Source organism: Schistocerca piceifrons, chromosome 2 (genome assembly GCF_021461385.2).
Source record: "Schistocerca piceifrons isolate TAMUIC-IGC-003096 chromosome 2, iqSchPice1.1, whole genome shotgun sequence".
Classification (NCBI taxonomy): Eukaryota; Metazoa; Arthropoda; class Insecta; order Orthoptera; family Acrididae; genus Schistocerca; species Schistocerca piceifrons.
Genome location: NC_060139.1, coordinates 440,710,893 through 440,736,836, shown reverse-complemented (window position 1 = coordinate 440,736,836; position 25,944 = coordinate 440,710,893). Strand labels below are relative to the sequence as shown.

The window sequence follows — 25,944 nt, the reverse complement described above, 5'->3', positions numbered from 1 at the left end:
GGTTGCATTCTTCTCTAGCTCATCTTTGTCAAAGGATAACTTCGACCACAATCTATTGGTTATGACCTGTAGATTAAAACTGAAGAAACTGCAAAAAGGTGGGAATTTAAGGAGATGGGACCTGGATAAACTGAAAAAAAAAAAAAAAAAAAAAAACCAGAGGTTGTACAGAGTTTCAGGGAGAGCATAAAGGAACAACTGACAGGAATGGGGGAAAGAAATACAGTAGAAGTAGAATGGGTAGCTTTGAGGGATGAAGTAGTGAAGGCAGCAGAGGATCAAGTAGGTAAAAAGACAAGGGCTAGTAGAAATCCTTGGGTTACAGAAGAAATATTGAATTTCATTGATGAATGGAGAAAATATAAAAATGCAGTAAATGAAGCAGGCAAAAAGTGATACAAATGTCTCAAAAATGAGATCGACAGGAAGTGCAAAATGGCTAAGCAGGGATGGCTACATGACAAATGTAAGGATGTAGAGGCTTATCTCACTCGGGGTAAGATAGATACTGCCTACAGGAAAATTAAAGAGACCTTTGGAGATAAGAGAACCACTTGCATGAACATCAAGAGCTCAGATGGAAACCCAGTTCTAAGCAAAGAAGGGAAAGCAGAAAGGTGGAAGGAGTATATAGAGGGTCTATACAAGGGCGATGTACTTGAGGACAATATTATGGAAATGGAAGAGGATGTAGATGAATACGAAATGGGAGATACGATACTGCGTGAAGAGTTTGACAGAGCACTGAAAGACCTGAGTCGAAACAAGGCCCCCGGAGAAGACAACATTCCATTGGAACTACTGACGGCCTTGGGAGAGCCAGTCCTGACAAAACTCTACCATCGGGTGAGCAAGATGTATGAAACAGGCGAAATACCCTCAGAGTTCAAGAAGAATATAATAATTCCAATCCAAAAGAAAGCAGGTGTTGACAGATGTGAAAATTACCAAACTATCAGTTTAATAAGTCACAGCTGCAAAATACTAACGTGAATTCTTTACAGAAGAATGGAAAAACTAGTAGAAGCCGACCTCGGGGAAGATCAGTTTGGATTCCGTAGGAATGTTGGAACAAGTGAGGCAATACTGACCCTGCGACTCATCTTAGAAGCTAGATTAAGGAAGGGCAAATCTACGTTTCTAGCATTTGTAGACTTAGAGAAAGCTTATGACAATGTTGACTGGAATACTCTCTTTCAAATTCTGAAGGTGGCACGGATAAAATACAGGGAGCGAAAGGCTATTTACAATTTGTACAGAAACCAGTTGGCAGTTATAAGAATGAAGGGGCATGAAAGGGAAGCAGTGGTTGGGAAGGGAGTGAGACAGGGTTGTAGGCTATCCCCGATGTTATTCAATCTGTATATTGAGCAAGCAGTGAAAGAAACAAAAGAAAAATTTGGAGTAGGTATTAAAATCCATGGAGAACAAATAAAAACTTGGAGGTTCGCCGATGACATTATAATTCTGTCAGAGATAGCAAAGGACTTGGAAGAGCAGTTGAACGGAATGGATAGTGTCTTGGAAGGAGTAAACAAGATGAACATCAACAAAAGCAAAACGAGGATAATAGAATGTAGTCGAATTAAGTCAGGTGATGCTGAGGGAATTAGATTAGGAAATGAGACACTTAAAAGTAGTCAAGGAGTTTTGCTATTTGGGGAGCAAAATAACTGATGATGGTCGAAGTAGAGAGGATATAAAATGTAGGCTGGCAATGGCAAGGAAAGCGTTTCTGAAGAAGAGAAATTTGTTAACATCGAGTATAGATTTAAGTGTCAGGAAGTCGTTTCTGAAAGTATTTGTATGGAAGTGAAACATGGACGATAAATAGTTTGGACAAGAAGAGAATAGAAGCTTTTGAAATGAGTTGCTATAGAAGAATGCTGAAGATTAGATGGGTAGATCACATAACTAATGAGGAATTATTGAATAGGATTGGGGAGAAGAGAAGTTTGTGACACAACTTGACTAGAAGAAGGGATCGGTTCGTAGGACATGTTCTGAGGCATCAAGGGATCACCAATTTAGTACTGGAGGGCAACAAGGAGGGTAAAAATTGTAGAGGGAGACCAAGAGACGAATACACTAAGCAGATTCAGAAGGATGTAGGTTGTGGTAGGTACTGGGAGATGAAGAGGCTTGCGCAGGATAGAGTAGCATGGAGAGCTGCATCAAACCAGTCTCAGGACTGAAGACAACAACAACAACAACTCTGAAAGGTAGCAGTTTTCTTTCTTTTGTGTGGACCCATGAACCAACTCATTTACATTGAATGAGGAAAAATAGTAACTAACCGCCACAGCAAACCAAAGTGCATTTGTGTCCTCTTTCTTCTACCAGCTGTGCTTGGTTCTTTATATAAGCACCACATAGTCTCTTATGTCTACCTGATGAGCAAATGACAAGGTATCATCAGAACACAGTCCTGACATGTCAGTACCCATGACAACCTATGCAGAATCATCATTTACAAAAACTGGTACTGACGACAGTCAATAGGGTTCAAACACAGTCTGCTGGGTTATAGCATTCCAGGCAGCAACAAACATGTGCACAGCTTGTAAAATATTCATTCTCATTACAGCTTTTCTTCTGAAGGATGAAGCTGACCTCCACACAATAGCCATTCTGTATTCAGCTTTGACAGTATCAATTATTCCCAGGTGTAAAGACTGTGAAGTTGAGTTGCACAGTTAGTAGGAAGAAACACATCAATGTTTGTCGAGAAATGTCACTAAACTTGGGAATGCATGGCATCTACCAACAGTAAGAATGATTTTTCTTCCTACTGCATCTCTCTCAAAATCTAAATTTCTATGAAAATTTGAACAGCAGTCATCCAGGCATTGCTAGTAAAATCATAGGCGCACAATAATGTTATGTTTATAGATCACCCCACTATTAATTGCTGCAACTTTTCACTTCTGTCACTATTAACCCACTGCACCATTATTTGTTTTCCCTCAGCAACTTTTTCCCTCTGGACAGAATTTGCACGTGGTTTTGGCGAAAATTAATTGTAGAAGTTCCTGGATCCATCATAATTGAAAATGTTTCTGATCTCAAATCCATTATTAGTCATGGAAAAATATTCATCTTCCACCATTCAATACTTTCCACGTCTATAGCCTCACTGTCTTCACTTAAATTTTGGCAATAGAGGATATGGCACTTAAAAAATAAATAAATAAAAATATAAATGACTAAACGAATAAAAGAATCCTGCCAACTGTTTGATTCAATGACATGTTCAATCCTGATATTCGGGATGATTTCCCAAGGCTTCTCCCACAGTAAATTTCGGCCTATAAACCTTCAGTTTAGGTGCACAGCTTATCACACACTATGTATGAGAGTATGGACCTTTAAGATCTGCTCTCATTTAGCATTTTCTGTGCGGGGGCAGGGGTGGGGGTGGGGGCAGGAGTGGGGGCACGTGCAGGGGTGGGGGCGGGGGCAGGGGTGGGGGCTGCCCTCTACCAATGGCTTCCTCCTTTTTAGCTCCAACACCCCCTCACCCCCTCCCTGCCCCACAGCCTCAAAACACTGCACCTGTTGGCAGTCTAGTACCTGCACACTCCACCATATAGTGCACTCCTCTATCCCCGTCCAGACAATGCTATCCCTTCCCCTTCCCTGGCCCCTCCAGATTGGTTCTTTCATTCTACACAACTGTTGTATTCTCCTCCGAGATGCCGTAGATGGCGGCCCTGTGTGTGAGAGTTGTGCTTGCTTATATGAGTGAATGTTTGTATTTATGTACGTACCTTTTGTTTTCTTTTTATGACAAAGGCTAGGGCCAAAAGCCAATGTGTAAGTGTCTTAATTGTGCCTCTTAGTAACTTCATGTGTCATCTTTATGGCAAGGAGCAAGCTATCTTTTCCTTACGTTGTTGTACTCTATATTCATAATAAAGCTGCCTTAAGTATAAAACAATACTAAGTATGTATGTTTAAACTCAACAAGGAGTTGCACAGATTTCAGCTGTGAGACAGACTAAAACATCCAATAACTTATTCACTATCAATACTGTCATTTTTTCTTCTGTTTTCTTAATTATTACACATCATCATGGGGATTTTTTATTCATGTTACTCTGTAGCACAACATATGAAAGGGAAAAGGTAACAGATATCTTCAAAATATAATGTTTACTGTTCAAGAGACATAAAATTAGTCTTACCCATGAGTTCAGCAAAACCTCCAACAGGAACTCTGCAGGTACCAGTGACAAACTGAAGCAGTCTTGCCCGTTTCTCATTGTCTGTTGTCCTGACGAACTGCAAACGAATAGAAAAATTAAAATCGGAATATGGCACAACAACTACAGAAAAAGAACAAAAGGGTGTGCCTTCCATGACAGTCATATTCTGATCACTGACAACACCTACCAGGAGATGGAGAGCAAAAGAGAGAAACAGTGTTACGCTCTAATTACCCCATCAATGAGAGAAGAATATGTACGGTTCTTCTTTCCTGTTAATAACTGTCACTGGTATAGTTATGATGAAACATGTTATTACTTGAAACACTATCTTTAATCAGAACTCAATCCTTTAATCTGACTATGATTCCACATAAATTTCTGAATAATAAAATTCCTGCTTTTCTCAGCTCTTCATACCACCAAATTTTAAAAATAACCATATTTTATCCTTGCATCACACAAGTGGTATCATAACCAGCAAGTCATAATTACATAATAACTTGTCAGAGATATTATGCAACAAATCAAATCATTTGGAGGTGAATTGCTGAGACATTGAAACTGAAGAAGAAAGAAAGAAAGAAAGAAAGACAGATTTGAGTTTAACATCACATTGACAGTGAGATCAATAAAGATGGGGAGGAAATCTGTCATTCCCTTTCAAACGAACCATCCCAGCATCTGCCTTAAGCCATTTAGTAAAATCACAAGATAAAATTGGTTATAATACCATTTGTATGACCAGAGGCAACAGATCTACATCTACATCTACATTGATACTCCGCAAGCCACCCAACGGTGTGTGGCGGAGAGCACTTTACGTGCCACTGTCATTACCTCCCTTTCCTGTTCCAGTCGCGTATGGTTCGCGGGAAGAATGACTGTCTGAAAGCCTCCGTGCGCGCTCTAATCTCTCTAATTTTACATTTGTGATCTCCTCGGGAGGTATAAGTAGGGGGAAGCAATATATTCGATACCTCATCCAGAAACGCACCCTCTCGAAACATGGCGAGCAAGCTACACCGCGATGCAGAGCGCCTCTCTTGCAGAGTCTGCCACTTGAGTTTATTAAACATCTCCGTAACGCTATCACGGTTACCAAATAACCCTGTGACGAAACGCGCCGCTCTTCTTTGGATCTTCTCTATCTCCTCCGTCAGACCAATCTGGTACGGATCCCACACTGATGAGCAATACTCAAGTATGGGTCGAACGAGTGTTTTGTAAGCCACCTCCTTTGTTGATGGACTACATTTTCTAAGCACTCTCCCAATGAATCTCAACCTGGTACCCGCCTTACCAACAATTAATTTTATATGATCATTCCACTTCAAATCGTTCCGCACGCATACTCCCAGATATTTTACAGAAGTAACTGCTACCAGTGTTTGTTCCGCTATCATATAATCATACAATAAAGGATCCTTCTTTCTATGTATTCGCAATACATTACATTTGTCTATGTTAAGGGTCAGTTGCCACTCCCTGCACCAAGTGCCTATCCGCTGCAGATCTTCCTTCATTTCGCTACAATTTTCTAATGCTGCAACTTCTCTGTATACTACAGCATCATCCGCGAAAAGCCGCATGGAACTTCCGACACTATCTACTAAGTCATTTATATATATTGTGAAAAGCAATGGTCCCATAACACTCCCCTGTGGCACGCCAGAGGTTACTTTAACGTCTGTAGACGTCTCTCCATTGATAACAACATGCTGTGTTCTGTTTGCTAAAAACTCTTCAATCCAGCCACACAGCTGGTCTGATATTCCGTAGGCTCTTACTTTGTTTATCAGGCGACAGTGCAGAACTGTATCGAACGCCTTCCGGAAGTCAAGAAAAATAGCATCTACCTGGGAGCCTGTATCTAATATTTTCAGGGTCTCATGAACAAATAAGGCGAGTTGGGTCTCACACGATCGCTGTTTCCGGAATCCATGTTGATTCCTACATAGTAGATTCTGGGTTTCCAGAAATGACATGATACGCGAGCAAAAAATGTGTTCTAAAATTCTACAAGAGATCGACGTCAGAGATATAGGTCTATAGTTTTGCGCATCAGCTCGACGACCCTTCTTGAAGACTGGGACTATCTGCGCTCTTTTCCAATCATTTGGAACCCTCCATTCCTCTAGAGACTTGCGGTACACGGCTGTTAGAAGGGGGGCAAGTTCTTTCGCGTACTCTGTGTAGAATCGAATTGGTATCCCGTCAGGTCCAGTGGACTTTCCTCTATTGAGTGATTCCAGTTGCTTTTCTATTCCTTGGACACTTATTTCGATGTCAGCCATTTTTTCGTTTGTGCGAGGATTTAGAGAAGGAACTGCAGTGCGGTCTTCCTCTGTGAAACAGCTTTGGAAAAAGGTGTTTAGTATTTCAGCTTTACGCGAGTCATCCTCTGTTTCAATGCCATCATCATCCCGTAGTGTCTGGATATGCTGTTTCGAGCCACTTACTGATTTAACGTAAGACCAGAACTTCCTAAGATTTTCTGTCAAGTCGGTACATAGAATTTTACTTTCGAATTCAATGAACGCTTCACGCATAGCCCTCCTTACGGTAACTTTGACATCGTTTAGCTTCTGTTTGTCTGAGAGGTTTTGGCTGCGTTTAAACTTGGAGTGGAACTCTCTTTGCTTTCGCAATAGTTTCCTAACTTTGTTGTTGTACCACGGTGGGTTTTTCCCGTCCCTCACAGTTTTACTCGGCACGTACCTGTCTAAAACGCATTTTACGATTGCCTTGAACTTTTTCCATAAACACTCAGCATTGTCAGTGTCGGAACAGAAATTTTCGTTTTGATCTGTTAGGTAGTCTGAAATCTGCCTTCCATTACTCTTGCTAAACAGATAAACCTTCCTCCCTTTTTTTTTTTTTTTCCTATTAACTTCCATATTCAGGGATGCTGCAACGGCCTTATGATCACTGATTCCCTGTTCTGTACATACAGAGTCAAAAAGTTCGGGTCTGTTTGTTATCAGTAGGTCCAAGATGTTATTTCCACGAGTCGGTTCTCTGTTTAATTGCTAGAGGTAATTTTCGGATAGTGCACTCAGTATAATGTCACTCGATGCTCTGTCCCTACCACCCGTCCTAAACATCTGAGTGTCCCAGTCTATATCTGGTAAATTGAAATCTCTACCTAATACTATAACATGCTGAGAAAATTTATGTGAAATGTATTCCAAATTTTCTCTCAGTTGTTCTGCCACTAATGCTGCTGAGTCGGGAGGTCGGTAAAAGGAGCCAATTATTAACCTAGTTCGGTTGTTTAGTGTAACCTCCACCCATAATAATTCACAGGAACTATCCACTTCTACTTCACTACAGGACAAACTACTACTAACAGCGACGAACACTCCACCACCGGTTGCATGCAATCTATCCTTTCTAAACACCGTCTGTACCTTTGTAAAAATTTCGGCAGAATTTATCTCTGGCTTAAGCCAGCTTTCTGTACCTATAACGATTTCAGCTTCGGTGCTTTCTATCAGCGCTTGAAGTTCCGGTACTTTACCAACGCAGCTTCGACAGTTGACAATTACAATACCGATTGCTGCTTGGTCCCCGCATGTCCTGACTTTGCCCCGCACCCGTTGAGGCTGTTGCCCTTTCTGTACTTGCCCAAGGCCATCTAACCTAAAAAACCGCCCAGCCCACGCCACACAACCCCTGCTACCCGTGTAGCCGCTTGTTGCGTGTAGTGGACTCCTGATCTATCCAGCGGAACCCGAAACCCCACCACCCTATGGCGCAAGTCGTGGAATCTGCAGCCCACACGGTCGCAGAACCGTCTCAGCCTCTGATTCAGACCCTCAACTCGGCTCTGTACCAAAGGTCCGCAGTCAGTCCTGTCGACGATGCTGCAGATGGTGAGCTCTGCTTTCATCCCGCTAGCGAGACTGGCAGTCTTCACCAAATCAGATAGCCGCAGGAAGCCAGAGAGGATTCCCTCCGATCCATAGCGACACACATCATTGGTGCCGACATGAGCGACCACCTGCAGATGGGTGCACCCTGTACCCTTCATGGCATCCGGAAGGACCCTTTCCACATCTGGAATGACTCCCCCCGGTATGCACACGGAGTGCACATTGGTTTTCTTCCCCTCTCTTGCTGCCATTTCCCTAATTTTAAAAAAATAGTTTACAATATGGGCATTGTATTCCCCTAAGGTAGAGTGATTAATCTGTATCCAGTGACTACAACTGATTCCTGTATTAACTGATGTACATGTTGAAAAATACTAAAACTGACACAATGTTCAATACCAATTTGTTACTGACTGTGCCAGCAATTGTTCATCAGAGGTTTCATATACACTGAAGTGCCAAAGAAACTGATATAGGCATGTCTATTGAAATACAGAGATATGTAAACAGGCAGAATATGGCACTGCGCTTGGCAACGCCTGTATAAGACACCAAGTGTTTGGGTGCAGTTGTTAGATCGGTTACTGCTGCTACAATGGCACGTTATCAAGATTTAAATGGGTTTGAACATGGTGTTGTTGTTGGTGCACAAGCTATGGGACACAGCATCTTCGAGGTAGCGATGAAGTGGGGATTTCCCTTAGAACCATTTCACGAGTGTACTGTGAATATTAGGAATCCAGTAAAACATGAAATCTTCAACATCACTGCGGCCAGAAAAAGATCTCAAGAAAGGGACGAACGACAACTGAAGAGAATTGTTCAACATGACAGAAGTGCAACTCTTCCACAAATTGCTGCAGATTTCAATGCTGGGCCATCAACAAGTGTCAGTTCAATGAAACAACATTGATATGGGTTTTCGGAACTGTAGGCCCACTCGTGTACCCTTGATGACCACATGACACAAAGCTTTATGCCTCACCGGAGCTTGTCAACATAGACATTGGACTGTTGATGGCTGAAAACATGTTGCCTGGTCAGATGAGTCTCATTCCAAATTTTATCAAGCGGATAGACGTGTACGGGTATGGAAAAAAAACCTCATGAATCTATGGACCCTGCATGTCAGCTGGGGACTTTTCAAGCTGGTGGAGGCTCTGTAATGGTGTGGGGCACGTGCAGTTGGAGTAATATGAGACTCTTGAAATGTCTGTATATGACTGACAGGTGACGCTATGTAAGCATCCTGTCTGATCACCTGCATCCATTCATGTCCTTGTGCATTCCGACATACTTGGGCGATTCCAGCAGGAGAATGCAACACCGCACACACCCATAATTGCTACAGAGTGGTTCCAGGAACACTCTTCTGACTTTAAACACTTCTGCCGGGCACGAAACTCCCCAGACATGAACACTACTGAGCATATCTGGGATGTCTTGCAAAGAACTGTCCAGAAAAGATTTCCACCCCCTTGTACTCTTACAGATCTGTGCACAGCCCTGCAGGCTTCAATTCCATCCAGCACTACTTCAGACATTAGTCGAGTCCATGCCACATTGTGTTGCAGCACTTGTGTGTGCTCACTGGGGCCCAACACGATATTAGGCAGGTGTACCAGTTTCTTTGGCTCTTCAGTGTATAAACGATCAGCTGTTATAAGCATGCCAATAGCTAGCCACACACAAGGAGATTTCTGCGACGGTCGGAACTTCAGGACAGTTCTGCAAGTATTTTAGATGGATCTGACTTGCCATCTCAGGCTCATTGCTTTCTACTAATGTGCAGGCCCTGTCCATTGTATCAAATATCTCAGATCTGTTTGCAGGCTGGGTCCCTTTGTGTGTAGCATGAACAGGCCGATTTTCACGATTTACCCAGAACTGCAGTGCATGCTCGATAGAAAAGAGGCCATGGGCAATGAATTGCAGGTGTGTGAATGTGTCTTGCCAAATATATCTTGTACAGTGCAGTTTTTTTAGACATTTTACTGTAGTACGAGGGCCATTCCCCCACCTTGATTCCAACTCATTGCTGTTGATGCCACTTCCTTATACACCAACATCCCTCATGCCTAAGGTCTTCTATGGTCTTACCAGACTTAGTCTGCAAAACAGATTTCCCACACCATATCCACACAACACCCCAATCCTCACCATCCCCAGACCAGTTACAAAGGAGCACCCCCCTTCAACACCCAATACCAACCCAGACTGGAACAATTGAACCACATCCATAATCATGGCTTTGATTATCTATCATCATGTTCTGATATGAGGTACATCCTACTCTAGAACCTTCCCACCCATCCTAAACTGATGTTCCATCACCCACCCATGCTCCACAACATCCTAGCCCATCCCTACGACACTCCCAATCCCAACCTCTTGCCACAGAAATTATACTCCTGTGAAAGACCCAAGTGGAAGACCAGCCCAATCCACACACCCCGCACTTCCTCGTCCAGCACTTTCACAGGCTTATCCTACCCAATCAGAGGTTGGCCCACCTGTGGTCATACACCAGCTCTACTGCAATCATTGCACAGCTGTCCACCTGGGAACATAACATCCTTTATTTCCAGGTCTGCTTCATAAGCCAGGCCCTCTGGATTATCCACTTTATCACCTGATTTTCTGAACTGTGTGGATGGGAATTATTCTTACAGCACATTCTCCACTCCCGAAACTATCCTGGCTGCAACCTACGATAAACTCTTGTCCCCACACCCTCCACCCAACACAGGGTGTATACGTGGACAAGGAAAAAAAATTCCAGGATTTTTCTCGGATTTCCCAGTTAAAAATACACTTTCTCCCGGGCGAAAGTACACTTTTTCTGTGTTAAGTGACAGTATACTCTTCCTCGGCACTGTAAAACTCATCAATCCTTTGAATGTTTATTGTTTTATATACCGACGTAGAATTTCCCAGCACTTTCGAAAATGAATCTCAGGGGGGAAAACACCTTTGATGTGCAGCAACATGTACGCTGCATATTTTCGTATTACGAAGGTATAAATTTGAATTCCACCAAACACCGCATGGCACTTCCCGAAGCACTAAAATCGAGATTGCGATACGCTTTTGTAAGCGTGATCTCACGAGCTGATGACAGCATAGGACACGTGATGTAATCAGCCAATAGCAATATCACTCTTAAGTATCGCGAACACACAAATAACGGAAGTTAATGGTTTAAATAAACATACATAGCACTCACATACAATATTGGTCTCGAAGCTTAATAAGCTGGAAGAGAAGCTAAGTTTCCACATATAATGTTGATCTTTTTTGCGCGTGTTACTCTTTAAGATACATCACACAAATGTAGCAGTAACATTTTTAATAACGACGTAAATGTCTGATCATCTGGACTCTAAATTCTTCTAAATGGTCATCTTGAAAGAGTTGACTTTTAAATGAGAGTGAAACGCTTTGTGATTTAAGCAATTCATCTTACATTCTCGCATATAGTTCATCTTGTGTATAAGTAAATCTGCTTTGAATGTAGCGCTTTTCAGAACACCATTCGCAATATTTTCCCGCGACGTGTTAGACATAGACTCGGTTCAGCAGTTGCAACAGAGCGCCGGATAATAGGCGTCATCGCGCTTGCGCAGCTACGATGACGCAGAAAGCCCTTATGTTCGTACGTGTAAAACATTAAAAGATCTTATATTGTGTCATAAAAGGACAAAAGAGGATACTTCAAAAGCGTCGGAATTTCATGAACCATACTAAAATGCATAATTCGGCTTCAAATGCACAATCGTATGTAAATTTTCTTGGAGTAAGCACTCCGTCTTCAGGCCACAAGTGGCCCATCGGGACCATCCGACTGCCGTGTCATCCTCAGGTGAGGATGCGGATAGGAGTTGCGTGTGGTCAGCACACCGCTCTCACGGTCGTTATGATGGTTTTCTTTGACCGGAGCCGCTACTATTCGGTCAAGTAGCTCCTCAATTGGCATCACGAGGCTGAGTGCACCCCGAAAAATGGCAACAGCACATGGCGGCCGGATGGTCACCCATCCAAGTGCCGGCCACGCCCAACAGCGCTTAACTTCGGTGATCGCAAGGGAACCGGTGTATCCACTGCGGCAAGGCCGTTGCCCAAATTTTCTTGAAGTACCAGCACTATATTATCTCATGTTTGGTTCAATATGGCATAATGCCATACGTGCACTTCAAATGCAGCGAAAAGTTGAAACTAGCCAATAGTGTGAAATCAAACACTTCGTTTCAAAAAAATTGACTGTCTCGGCAGAAAAGATGAATAAAAACCAGCAAAAATAACTTCATTGTTCTGTAAGACGATTAATGCTTGACTGTCAGAAAGGTGGAAATAAAATCTGAAACTAAAAACATATTTTAGCCTTCCGTAATTATGTGAACTATTTTAATTAATTTGATAGCTCACTGCCACAAAAATCCGTTTTGTTATTGTTTAGCGTGAGAGCAATAAACGAAGAGGAAACAACAAAATCACTGAACGTGAACACAGGTCACGTCACGACGACCCACTTCCCCACAACAACTCAGACTGCTCTATGTATCAGCCCCTGATTTACTATATTTTCGAATCGGGGCAATATTAAGAAGTGGCGCCCAGCCACACTTCTGTAACCAGAAGCGGGAGAAGGTACTACTCATACGCGACTCAACTGCGAATGCGCAAGATCCCGCCTGCAACTGCTCAAACGAATCTAATTTAAACAGTTATCACGTCACGCTTATCGGAGGCAATTTGTTGTTATAAAGAATTGCATAGTCTTCCTAAAGCGTTTGATAGACTTTGCTGTTGGTAGACGCTTGTATGAGCATTGTTTTGTTGTATACGTCTCATTTCCTTTTTTATTTTTTTATTTTTTTTTCTCTCGTTCATGTTTTGTGGCTGCACCATTATTCTGCAGTAGCGAGATGCAGTAATGTCCTTTGTTAGAATATTGGTTCTTACCAGTCAAAATCACAAAAATTTAACTGAAAACTAAAACAAAGAAAAATTTCCGGAATTCTAAACAACTCCCGGGATTTTCCCGGTTTTCTCCCGGATGAAAAAATTCCCGGGTTTTTCCCGGATCTCCCGGTTGTTCTGGGTCGTATACACCCTGCAACAGTTTCCGCCCACTCTGTCCTATAACCTCCTCCCAATTCATCCCTCCTCATTCTCACTTTCTGCCACTGCACCCACTGATCTTTTCACCTTCCCTGCTCCTTTCCTTTCCTTTCCCACTCCTTCCCCCTACAGCCAACAATGCTGTGCCTGGCAGCCTTGTCCTGCCATCATCTAGTCTCTGCATACTCTGACAGATAGCCCTCTTCACTCTCCCACCCATACTCTCCTATCCCCCCTCCTTTCCCTGCCCCACTACAGATTGCTGCTCAAGTTATCTATCATGCATGCAAAGGTAGCTGAGGCATTGCACAGATCAAATGGCATAACTTCAAACTCAGAGACCTTTAGGGTTTATGGAAAGAGACTTTTCGCCCTTGAGTGAACATCAGTCTCTCAGTAGCCAGTCTGTATATCCACAGTGGAGAAATACGTCACTCATATCCAGCAGCCCAGGTGAAATAAATTTGGGGCAAGTATACACATGCTTTTAGGTGGTTGTGTTCAGCCACTGGGAAGTGGTACAGAAACAACATGTACACAACATGTACCACATTTCTTTCTCATGAGGGTAACATGAGATTAGCAAGGATACTCAAACAGCTAAATGATGTCATTTAATACTACCTTTACTTCCACCTGAATTACCTGTCATTCAGCTAGAGGTACCTTATAGGAGTGCAGATTGATGGAGGATGATATGGTGTTTGACATTACGCTATGTAGTCTGCTTCATATCAATTCAAGACCTGAATGCAAGTGAAAATTGATTCAGAATGGATAACACTTGCCAACATAGAACCTCAGTCAAACTGGGGCCTACTGACAGGTAGATAGTAGATTCCTTGAGCATAAGTCTCTAATGATGACACTGAGCTGACCTTACTGGACTGACTCCCTGAAGAACAAGGTACAGCTGTTCACGGCAGTTAGTAACCAACCATTCTCCTTGTCTGATTCCGATTGTTGCTGGCAAACAGATTACTGTATTTTGTGAGGCTAAGTGGCTTTTAGCAATCAACTGGAGCTTCAGAGACAAACTGAGTATATGAACTGTTGACTAGTTGAATAATACTCTTTAATTTTATCCATTTAACTTCAGCCCCAAATATAAATATATTATGTTCAAGCTAAGTTTTGACTATTCATCGTTGTATCCAGAAATGAGGAACATGTTACTGAAAATCCTTCCCATCCCTCCCTTAGTGTTACTCCATTGCACATGAAATGTATTCACATTTGCAAATACTAACAACCATCACCTGTATAATGGAATGACAACAATGAAAACTTGGCTGGAACCCAGATTTCCTTCCTTACATGAGCGGTTGACCTAACCTCTTTGGCTATCCTTGCACGACTCATGGCCAGACCTAAATTTCCATAAGCTATCGTTCCTGCATCACAAACTGTAATCATACATACATTACATAATCCCCGCCCAGGGGAAGACATTTTAATTGAAAGTCACTGCCTAGTACTGTTAAGAAGAATGATGTAATGTTCCTTTGGACATTCATGCATGTCCAAAGGAATGGGCACTGCAGCAACTACAGCCATTATGAAATTCGTGAAATGTATTTGCAGCTGCATGCATGCATGTCCAACGGGAACATTGCGTTGTTCTTCTTAACAACACACGCACTGGAATATTGTATTTATCTGGCGCTACTGGGCAGCAACTTTAATTGAAAGTTTCCTCCTTTGTATGGTGGTACATAATGTGTGTATGAGTACAGGCTGTGATGCAGGAACAATGATATATGGGGGTTTAGGTCTGTCCACGGATGTGCATCACTAGCAAAAGCAGTTAAGAAGACTGCTTGTGTAAAGCGAGAAATCTAGGTTTGAGTCCTGGTCGGGCACAAATTTTCACTGTCATCATTCCTCATGCAGCTGATGAATGATTGTATTCGCAACTGTGAATACATTTCACGCATTTGATAATGGCTGTAGTCCCCACAATGCCTGTTTCTTTGCATATGCACATGTCCAAAGGATCACTGCAACATTCTTCTTAATAACACAGGCACTGCAATATCATCTTTACCCATCAATACTGGATAGAGACTTTAAATTAAAATGTCCTTCCCTGTATGGGAACTACATAATGTGAACACAGGTACAGACTGTGAGGCAGTTACAACGATGTATGGAGACTTGGATCTGGCCATGAGACATGCCTGGATAGCCAAAGAGGTTAAGTCGACTGCTCCTGTAAAGCAGGAATTCCAAGTTCGAGTCCCAGTCCAGCACAGATTATCACTGTCATCATACAGCTGATGTTTGTTCGTATTCGCAACTTCATGTCTATTATAGGAAATGGTTGGTGTCTTTTATATAGAAGGGCATTTACAAGCAATAGGCTGAGGGTGTTGGTATGCAAGGGTAGAGATTCTCTTATGTGTGGGGAGGGGACAGTGACCAACCACAATGGGATGTCCTGGGTGGTTGGGTACACACCTTAGGAAGCACATAGAAAGTATGAGTATGAGGAGTGGTGTGACTGAGGAAGGAGATTACACTCAGGTGAGAGGTTCTGAGGTGGACCTAGGGATCTGAGGAGGAATATTGCTGCATTTCTAGTATGAGGTTACTGAAGCAAGGCTTGTAAGTGAATGTATCTGGCAACTAGTGGAACCCACTACCACACAATTCCTGCAGTTCAAAACCACAGCGGTGAAATCTTCGTTAGCATGTTGGGATTGGCATTTAGGTGATGAATTTTTGCTGTTTCTGCAGATGTAAGACAGATTTCCATGTTGAGGGATTTGGGGGACGATGATGAGACACGGTTTAAAGTTAGGAAATACTGGTACGTTTACAGGGGATGCTCTGAGAGTAGGAGGAATGAATGACTGTTGGATGGAGGAGTAATTTGAGGCAGATGAGGTTCAATACTGGATTTGGATCGGACTGGATTGGAATGAGTAAGTGTTTCCCCTGGAGGGACTGGGAGAAACAGAGAAGGTCTTTAACAAACACTACATGACTGTGGCTTTTTGGAAAGGTTTGATATTTCTGTGGGACAGAGGCTTCTAGAAAGGTTTGTATGACCACGTTGAGGGTCTGTTGTAGGCTCTGGGTTCTGCAGGGTGGCAGCAGGGAGTTTCTGTGTGTGTGGTAAATCTAGTATGTCTGCAAGGCAGGGTTTGGTAGCTATGAGGGCAGTTTGCAGGGCGGTTTGTTGGAGGCTCTTTTAGTAGTAATCAAAGGCGAGAGTATGAATTCCTGGAGATCAAGGATTTCAATCTGTGAGATGGGGTGCAGGAATTTGGGATTGCACAGCACGAGAATTTTATGGACAGAGCAGGGTGGAGCAAGGTGGTCTGGGCCTTGTTTGTATGGTTTTGCAGAACTAGGTTGATGAGAGCTATGGATTGACTGACTCTGCACACACATGCCATTTGAGGGGATTCCATAACCAATGCAACAATGCAAGAACAGTATGTATAATAACTGGGTTCTGGATAAGGATAACAAAAATTTTCTGTACTGAAGCAGGAGGAAGGAGCAAGGATCCATAGTGTAAAAAAAATTAAAATTACAGAAATATACATGAGAATATCACAAAAAACCACAATTGATATGAAATAGATGAAGTTTAATTGAGAAAGATGAAACCTGTGTATGTACAGAGAAACAAGAGATGACAACAAAATAAATGGGATGAGGTCACAGTGAAAATACAAACACAAATAAAAGGAAATAAAAAGGCGATATTGGAGTGGGGTTCAGATCAGTGAGTGCACAAGTGTGAAAAGAGGGGGCAGTAGGTGTAACTGGATTAGTTAGGTCAGTATGGTGCATGCCTGAATAAGGGAAGAGGGGGAAGGGTCTGTTAGGTAGGAGGTGCAAGAAAGTGTATGCGGTTCAGGTAGGAGCAGGGAAACAAGCAAAAACAGGCACAGGTGAAGGTAAGAACTGAGATAAATTTGGAATTCCAGGAATAATTCTATCAGTAGAGAGAACACTGGACGCAAGGCACTGCACTTGCAACCTGTGTGGGCACGTGCCCATGTGTTGTACACAGATTGTTGACAGAGGGTGGGCTCGGAAGTCAAAGCTTCACAGAGAGTGTGGTAAGCAGGCAGAAAGCATGTGGTTCAGAATGTGAAAAGAAAACACAAGAAAGTAGAGAAGGAAAAGGATGGACACTGGATAATGTAATGGGAAGTGATGGAGAACAGTAACAATGGGAAACAGCACTGAGCTGTAGTTTGGGACAGAATTCACTAGGTACAATCAAACAATAGAAAATGTGGGCGGGATAGCAACAATACCGAAAGGGTAGATTGCTACTAACCACACAGAGGTGGTGTTAAATGACAGAAAGACCCATGAAAAAGACAATTTGGTATTATACAGCTATTGGGCTAAGTCCTTCATGCACCTGAAGTGAGGTCCATTCTGACATTTTGTCCTCCCCAACTAGAACAGTTCGTTGTCCATTTTCTGCAATGACTTCCTCTTTCTGTTTTCCCAGTTTTTAAGCTTCTTTCTGTTTTCACATCTTTTCCACTAAGTTTCCCAATAATTTACTGTCATATTTTTTTTCTGTCATATAGTCCACTTTTCTTGCGCGAAATTCTCACCTACTCATTACCTCTTGTTAACCCTTGGCCGTGCTCAAGATTTTCATGCGAATCAAAACCACCTCTCTTGCCATCATGAATCCCTTCACATAATAAAGGTTAGGTTAGGTCCTTTTGAAAACATTCTTTTGCAATATCTGAACTAAGATCAGACATTCTGTTTCTTGAAACCGGGAGTTACTCCAAAGGCCTAACACTGAAAGTCCCTTCTTCTGGATGTAACTCCATTTTACACCAGTCCCTTTTTGCTTCAAATACAGCACTCTCTTTCACTTATCCAGCTAATCTGTGATCTACATGCCTGATCTGCCAACTTCCACTCCAACAGACTTCTCTCCTCACTCCAACAGACTTCTCTCCTCCTACAAAATCCTGCGGTTATCCGTCCATCAGTTTCCTTGTATGAGGTGATCTGCCAAGCCAACTTCAAACTGCAAGAACAGGCCACACTTCACCTCATGAATTGCTCGGAAAGGGCTTTCCTGGGATTCATTAGCCTTCAGCCCCCAGTCTGGTTCAGATACACTGATGACACTTTTGCTATATGAACTAATGGTTAGACAGAAACGTTAAAATTTTTGGAATCTCTAAATTATTCTCCCGATTAAATTTCACATGATCCTATTACAAATTCCATGCAATTCTCTTTGTTTCCTTGATGCTGACCTCATGCTCACCAAGGTGTAGTTACACACTTCTGTTCACATTAAACTTACTAACAAGCAAAAGTAGTTACATTTTGACATTGCCATCCATTTCATGTGAAAGTTTCCCTCCTATACAGCCTTGGCATTTGAGGCAAACATCCTTGTACAGATGTACACTATTGACAGCAATACACAACAATTCTCACCTCAGCCTTCACTGGATGTAATTACCCCACCAGCCAAGTTCAAAAGCAGATTTCCTGGGCCATAACATCTTGGTACTGTTGATCCCTCCAAAAAAACAATTTAGTAGTACACCTATTATGACTCAGTATCATTGTGGTCTTGAATGCATTAAAAAGCTACTAAGGATAAGCTCCATTCTGTCTGAAATTCTGCCCACCACATCTAGAACAGCTTCCCCTCCTCCTGCCCCTCCAGTCTAGCTTGACAGCTGTCTCTATGTACCTATTGGCTGCTCAGTGTCTGAATCACAAGGTGAGTTGTTACCTTACTCTTCCCACTATTTACATATCAGATTGACTACTTCATTATACAAGAAAGATTTAACAATTAATAAAGGAAGGAAGGTTAGCATTTAACATCTCACAGCCTACCACAGATAGGAGCACAAGACCTGGAATGGAAAAGGATAGGCAAGGAAATGGACTCTACCCTTTTTCAAAAGAACTATCCCAGAATTTTATTCCTGTTTTAAAGAAACCACACATAGCCTAAATCTGGAAAAGGCCAGAGGGAGACCCAAGTCCTGATTCTCCGAATATTTCTAATAAGAAGAGAAATCGTACAAATGACAGTGGGAAGATCGTACCCATTACATGGACAACAGAGATATTGAAAAATCTAGTTGTATGATAAATAAAGCAGAAAGGTAAATATATAAAGCAACTACACAAAACAAAACCAAAATTACAAAAAAACTGGTAGTAGGATGCAGTGTTTGGACTAACTAAAAGAGCTGTATATAGAAGACAGTAGAAAGAGCATGTTGACAATGTAATATTTACTTGCAGGATATAGTAAAAAAGTCTTTGCTGGTATGAATAACTTTACTATCTCAAGCAGAGAAGCACGGATATTACTAAGGAAGGTGGAAAATTTACAATACAACAACAAAAAATACCTGTAACCCCAATCAATTTTGCCCTTCTGTTAGTATCAAAATTAAGAGCACTGAAAGAAAAAGTTGTCCCAAGTGAAACAAGTACTTCAAACTTAAAAAGCTGGAACGATGGAAACTGAATGCACTTACTCTTCCACAAGTGAAACCAGCTGTCCCATACAATGCCAAAACAATGCAGAGTAGCACAGATTTCCTAATATCAACCCAATATTTATCAAGAATTGTGTGAAGTATGCAAGAGTCAGCTTGGTGCACATTTTCACAAACACATTACAAATTGCCATGTTAATTTATATGCTCAAAGATAACGGCCACACAAAAATCAGAAAAGCCAGCAGAAGACCCAGAGCACTCTAGGCTGCTTCATTTGTGGTCTACAGTCTACACATTATGGGAGCAGATCAGTTCATAACAATGTCAGTCCCATGTTGTTTGAAGTGATTTTGATTAACATGTGAACTTTTGACCACAATGCAAGCACACAAAACAATTCATGTCACACACTGTATCAACAGCAAGTCATACACAGACCTGAAATAAACATTATTACTTGATTAAATACACAAAGTGCTTGTATACTAATATTTCATAGCTATACAAACAGAATTAATACATTGTTTGCAGTACCTGCCAAAACCATACAACTTGTTTGCTGTTTCTGGTATAATGCCGATAAATTGAATTACGTTGCCAATCATCGACATCAATTTCCTGCATACCACAGAGCATCAGCTCCAGTTCACGTTCATCAAAATATTTTAACCATTCAAGAGGTACCACTTCACTGAAACCATCCAGGAATGCTTTGGTCTGTTCTTCAATGCCACGTGTCATTCTCCATTCTGTCATCAGCCTGTGCAGTAATTAAAAGGCACTCTGCTAGTAATGCATAAAAATTTTCTTTAATTAGTATCCATACTAAAAAAAATTATTTCACCTCATGTATTCTTCTTTATTTTCTTCAACAACACGGATCTTGTCACCATTTTCTTTCAGTTCATGGTGTATTACTTGACCCAAAATTTCAAAATCGACACTGAAATAGAGTTCTAGGCCACATTCTTCAATGTTGTTATCTTTAATCCAAACAAGTGAATTGTAGAATTCTGGGTCTATTGATTCAATGTCTTTCATTGTCAACTTTTTATTTAACATTCTCTTATAAAATGGCATTGTAAATCCAGAATAAATGAAACGTCCATGATAAAGAGCCTGTGGAAACAAAAGCAATTACCTTACAACAATTCAAACACTGCAAACAAACAATTTTACACATAATTTGATGCCTGTTGACAACTACTTCAAGAAAATCTACATCTATACCTACATCCATACTTCCTATTCTACCAGTTACTAAGGCTTCTTCCAGCAACATATGGAGTGCTGGAAGAATTAGTGTTTAAGTGCCTTTGTGCACACTGTAAACTTGTCCTCACAATCCCTATGTGAGCAAAACACAGGGGTTTGTAGTATACTCCTAGATTCATCATTTGAAGTTTGTTCTCGAAGATTCATCATTTGAAGTTTGTTCTCGAAACTTTTTAAGTAGACTTTCCCGGGAAAACTTCATCAGTATCTCTAAGACATTCTCCCATGGGACAAACAGATGCGTGACCATTCATGTTATCTTTCTTTGCTGTGTTCAGTACTGTCTGTTCATTTAATTTGGTACAGGTCCCAAAGACTTCATCAATATTCTAAGATGGGTCTCACAAGTCTTTCATATGCTATCTCCTTCACAGACTGCCTGTTTTAACCTAGAAATCTACCAATGAACTGAAGTCTGGTACCTGCATTACCTATGACAGCTTATGTTATCATTCCAATTCACATCTTCACAAAAAACAATCACGTATTTGTATGAACTGACTAATTATAACAGTCCCCCATGGATGTCGTAGTCACATGATGCAACATTTTTTTCATTTAGTCAAGTGTACAATTTTAAATTTCTGAATATTAAAAGCAAGCATTCAGCCTCTACATCACTTTAAAATCTTATGATTCAACTGCATATTTGTTACTATTAATATTGTCTGCAAGATCACTGATGTACAACATTCTGCATCCTCCCTACCAAAAGTCTTCAATCCAGTCATAAATTTCCCTTGATATCCAACATGATTGTACTCTTGACAATAAGCGTAGGTGTGGTATCGAGTCAAATGCTTTTCAGAAATCAAGAAATACTGCATCTACCTGACTACCTTGATCCATAGCTTTCAGTATGTCATGCGAGAAAAGTGAATTAGGTTTCACATTGTAGGGAAGCAGCCTACTCACGCCTTATAAAATTCTCATCAGTCTTTCCATTGTGTGCCAGCCTAGTCCGCTGTAACTGGCTCTGACGTCATAAATGTTGCGCAATACTTTAAAAATCAAGTAAATAACCTGAAACGGTTCTAGCATGTCTGGAGTAATACTAAATCAATATGTGTTGAATATCAGTTCGATAACTTTAACCATTTTCGAAATTTGGACGTTTTTCTGTAAAAATCATTGGCGCAACAGAAAAGAGCTAGAGACTTAAAAATTTGTATTTAGATTCCTTTTTCATAATTATTTAGTAGAAACAGTATTCTGGATCTCACAAATTAAGATTTTAGTTGAAATTCATGATTTTCTGGTTTTTGTCTTAAAAATTAAGGAAGCACGATAGATTAAGTAGACGAATAAATAAGGCTAGGATGTTTAAATTTAAGTAGAAGGGAGATCCGCTATAATCATAAAGATGTGAGAAGTTTCAATTGAATAACTATAAAACTATAGTGATACCGTATCTCCAAAGGGCAAGTTCAGAGCTCGTCTACTGCGTGTAGTGTAATTAAATTAATTCTCTCGCCCAAAATATTTGACTTAGCCACGTCAGACTTTATTATGATTACTTACCTGTGTGCTGAATGCACATTTAAATTGAGAACTTCATCGGCCATCAGCAAAGGAAGCGATGATTTATTCAATAACTTAAAGTGCTGCATTACTCGCCCAGCGGCTAGTCGGGAGAGCGGATTTGATCAGGCGTTCCCTTAGCCGTCCGCACCGCGGCTTTATATATAAGAATGCTGCGCGAGAGAGGAAGGCCCCAGTTCTCTCCAGACGCTGAATAGCACACCATCTGTGTCGGGAGTCGCGTCGCGTCGGTATCATTGCTATAAACAGCCTCGGTTGCCGTAATAAGTTACTCGGGATACGTGTAACCTTGAAATCATTTTCGAGTGAAGTGTTAATTCTGGGATGACTTTAATGATCTATCTTCAGTTTGCGTATGTCGTATTTTCATGTGCCGCTGCGGGACAGACATTCTACCATTATTTAGCGGGGTGTTTGATGAGCATATTCATCAAATTATGGCGAGCATTCACTTAAACATTTAATTTGGACAGTTATAGTTGCATCAGCGCATTAGACTCTGAACTGCTCTGTTAGTCAGATTGTGTGGATTCTTTTTTTTTTTATCTGTGACTTTCAGAATATAGCGAATGTTTTTACAGGATCGTTTTTGATTATGAATCCCACACAATCTCCTAATTCCTCAGAGCTTTAAGCTGCAGCTATAAGTGTATTTCTCAGATGAAGTGGGCACTAGGAATTCTAATTACAGGCTTCACGTTTTGCTAATCACTTTCTGGTTGCCAATATTGTAGTTAGAGAGCCAGTGTTGAGAACGGCAAAAGACAGCATAAATAATAGGAACATTTTATAATAACAATTAATTCCACCCGCTGCCCCACATATGGTTAATCGGCCGGGAAATGTATCTACATTACATTACAAACTAAACATTATATAACAGCATAATTCCACCAGCCGCCCCACAAGATGGTCTTTTTTTTTTTTTGGAATTAAATGCTGATTGGCATTGAGGAGGTCTTTCTGTTCAAGATCCTACAACAAATTAATGTCAAGGATATAGGATGGTAGTTTTGTTGATCACTTGCACTGCCCTTCTTATAGACGGGTGTGACCTGCACTTATTTCCCAGAACTGGGCACAGTTTTTTGTTCAAGGGATCTACAATGGATTCTAATTAGAAGAGAGGCTAAACTTAGCCACAAATTTAGTACAGAATCTGATAAAGATTCCATCAGGACCTGGAGCTTTGTTCAATTTTTAACGATTTTAGCTGTTCCTCACCACTGACACTATTATTTCAGACATCTTTTCAGTGGCATGAGGATTAAACTGGGGAAATACTCCTGGATTTTCCTTTGTAAAGGAAATTTTGAAAATTAAGTTAATCATTTCAGCTTTTGCTTTGCTACTCTCAATTTCAGTTCCTGTCTCATTCACTAGGGACTGTACGCTAACTTCGGTGCCACTGGCAACTTTTACATACGAAAGAATTTCTTTGGGTTTTTTAAAGTATCATTTGATAATATTCTGCTATGGTAGTCATTGAAGGCATCATGCCTTGTTCTTTTGACAGCATGGTGTGTTTTATTCAGAATCTCTCTATCTATAGCCCTACACCATAGTGTTATTTCTTAATCTTTCTGCCTCTTATCTCATTTCTCAATCTGTTCTCTGTTCTTTCAATAGATACTATGAAGAATTCTGCACTATAAACAATCACCTGTTAATATGAAAGCTTTCCAATTAAAAGACCATCTTACAAATACGTCAAAATTGTGGGCAGAACTGTGACTGTTAAAAGAAACATAATTACTAAACCAACAAAAAAACAACTTATGAACAAAGTAGTACTTTACAGTAATGTATTGAAGCTTAAAACATTGAAGTACTTGTCTTGAACATACCATTGCTATGAAACGACCAATAAATTTGAAGTATAGTAAGTGATCTGGATTTACATATGAAGCTGGATTTATTTGTAGACTGTAGTTGTTCTTGTTTGCATATTCAAAAAGACAATACATTGGATTCAGTACTTCATGTGACAACAAAAAGAACCATTCTCTGCAAAAGAAAAGATCCATTCAAAGATGTCAATACACAATGTAGAACGCTTATGTTGTGATATGGAAGTCAAATTACACAAATATAAAATCTAACATTGTAACATCTACAGTGTAAATATCTGGAATTATTTGAAAGCAAAAAGTTAGCTGAGCCTAATAACTTTAGCTAAAATAATTAATTCATTCCTAATATGGGACATAATGCAAGAATCACACTGCTGCTTTTGTGCAAAATACTGCTTTTTTGTAACATCTGGAATTCAACAGATCTTCCATAATGGAAAAAAACCATCATAAGTCTCATCCCAAGGGAAAATAAAACTGCCACAGATATTACAGTTAGATATCAATTTTCTGGACAGAAATACTATTTAAACCTTGGAGAGAATGAAAGATTAAACTGGTTCACTGAAAATCACATCATACAACATACCCAAGCAGACTTCAGGTGTAACTGTTCAACGGAGGGAAAAGTAGGGTTGCTATTCAATAAACCAAGGGTAACTTAAAGGGCCATTAAAACAGCAGTTTACATCAACTTCAAATATGTATGTGATTACATACAGAAATCAGACGTTCTCAAACTGAATCACAGTGAAACTTGAAAAATGTTTAACTGATTCAAAGACTTCCCCCCAATCAAAGATACTGTCAAGTCTGAAATCATCAGATTAAATGGCTTTAAACTGGCCTAGCAGAAAATGCTGTTGCTCCTTATTCAGTCAGTGTATCAGTGATTCAGTCCTCCTCCTGATTAAGCATGAAGGAGTTAATGTTTTGTTTTACATATATGTTCCAGAATTTTGGAAACTAATGAACACAGTATCAAAGTGCTGTTTGGAGCTTGAGTGACTAGTGTACACAGAGAAGAGAGGTTTGCAGGTATAAAATGGGGATGTGCAACATCAACATTAAAATTCACATATAAAATATATATACAATCTGTTACGAAATAATGCTGTGGGGCACTCATACGTAAATCGTAAGAAACTGGGAGTTTGTATAGAACCACATGATGTGAATAGCTGATGCCATAAAATCGACATGAATCAGCTCCCTGAGATCTGAAGTGTCTGTATCTGTTTTGAAAATACACAAAGACTCTCAGCAGTACTGGACTATCATCATCATCATCTTTGCTCCTCACTTTGTGGTCAAACATAAAAAAAAAATAGGATCTTGCCCAAAAAGTAACAGGAAACTAAAAGAAATAAAACTTACAATGTATCATGGGAAACAGGTGAGGTACTGATATAAGTTCATAGGCTTCCACGGTCAGTATTATTTTGGATAAAATACACTACTGGCCATTAAAGTTGCTACACCACGAAGATGACGTGCTACAGAGGCAAAATTTAACCGACAGGAAGAAGATGCTGTGATACGCAAATGATTAGCTTTTCAGAGAATTCACACAAGGTTGGTGCCGGTGGCG

General features: G+C 40.7%; 1 protein-coding gene and 1 pseudogene across 1 annotated transcript in view; both read right to left on the bottom strand.

Annotated features, from left to right (window-relative positions):
• LOC124774931 (E3 ubiquitin-protein ligase Su(dx)) overlaps nt 1-25,944 on the bottom strand; it is a 141,089-nt gene that overhangs the window by 10,218 nt on the left and 104,927 nt on the right. The window contains 4 exon segments of the mRNA XM_047249619.1: nt 4,188-4,284; nt 20,218-20,443; nt 20,528-20,802; nt 24,348-24,507. Of these exon segments, the coding sequence (XP_047105575.1) occupies nt 4,188-4,284; nt 20,218-20,443; nt 20,528-20,802; nt 24,348-24,507 (758 nt within the window).
• LOC124778678 lies at nt 12,089-12,205 on the bottom strand (annotated as a pseudogene).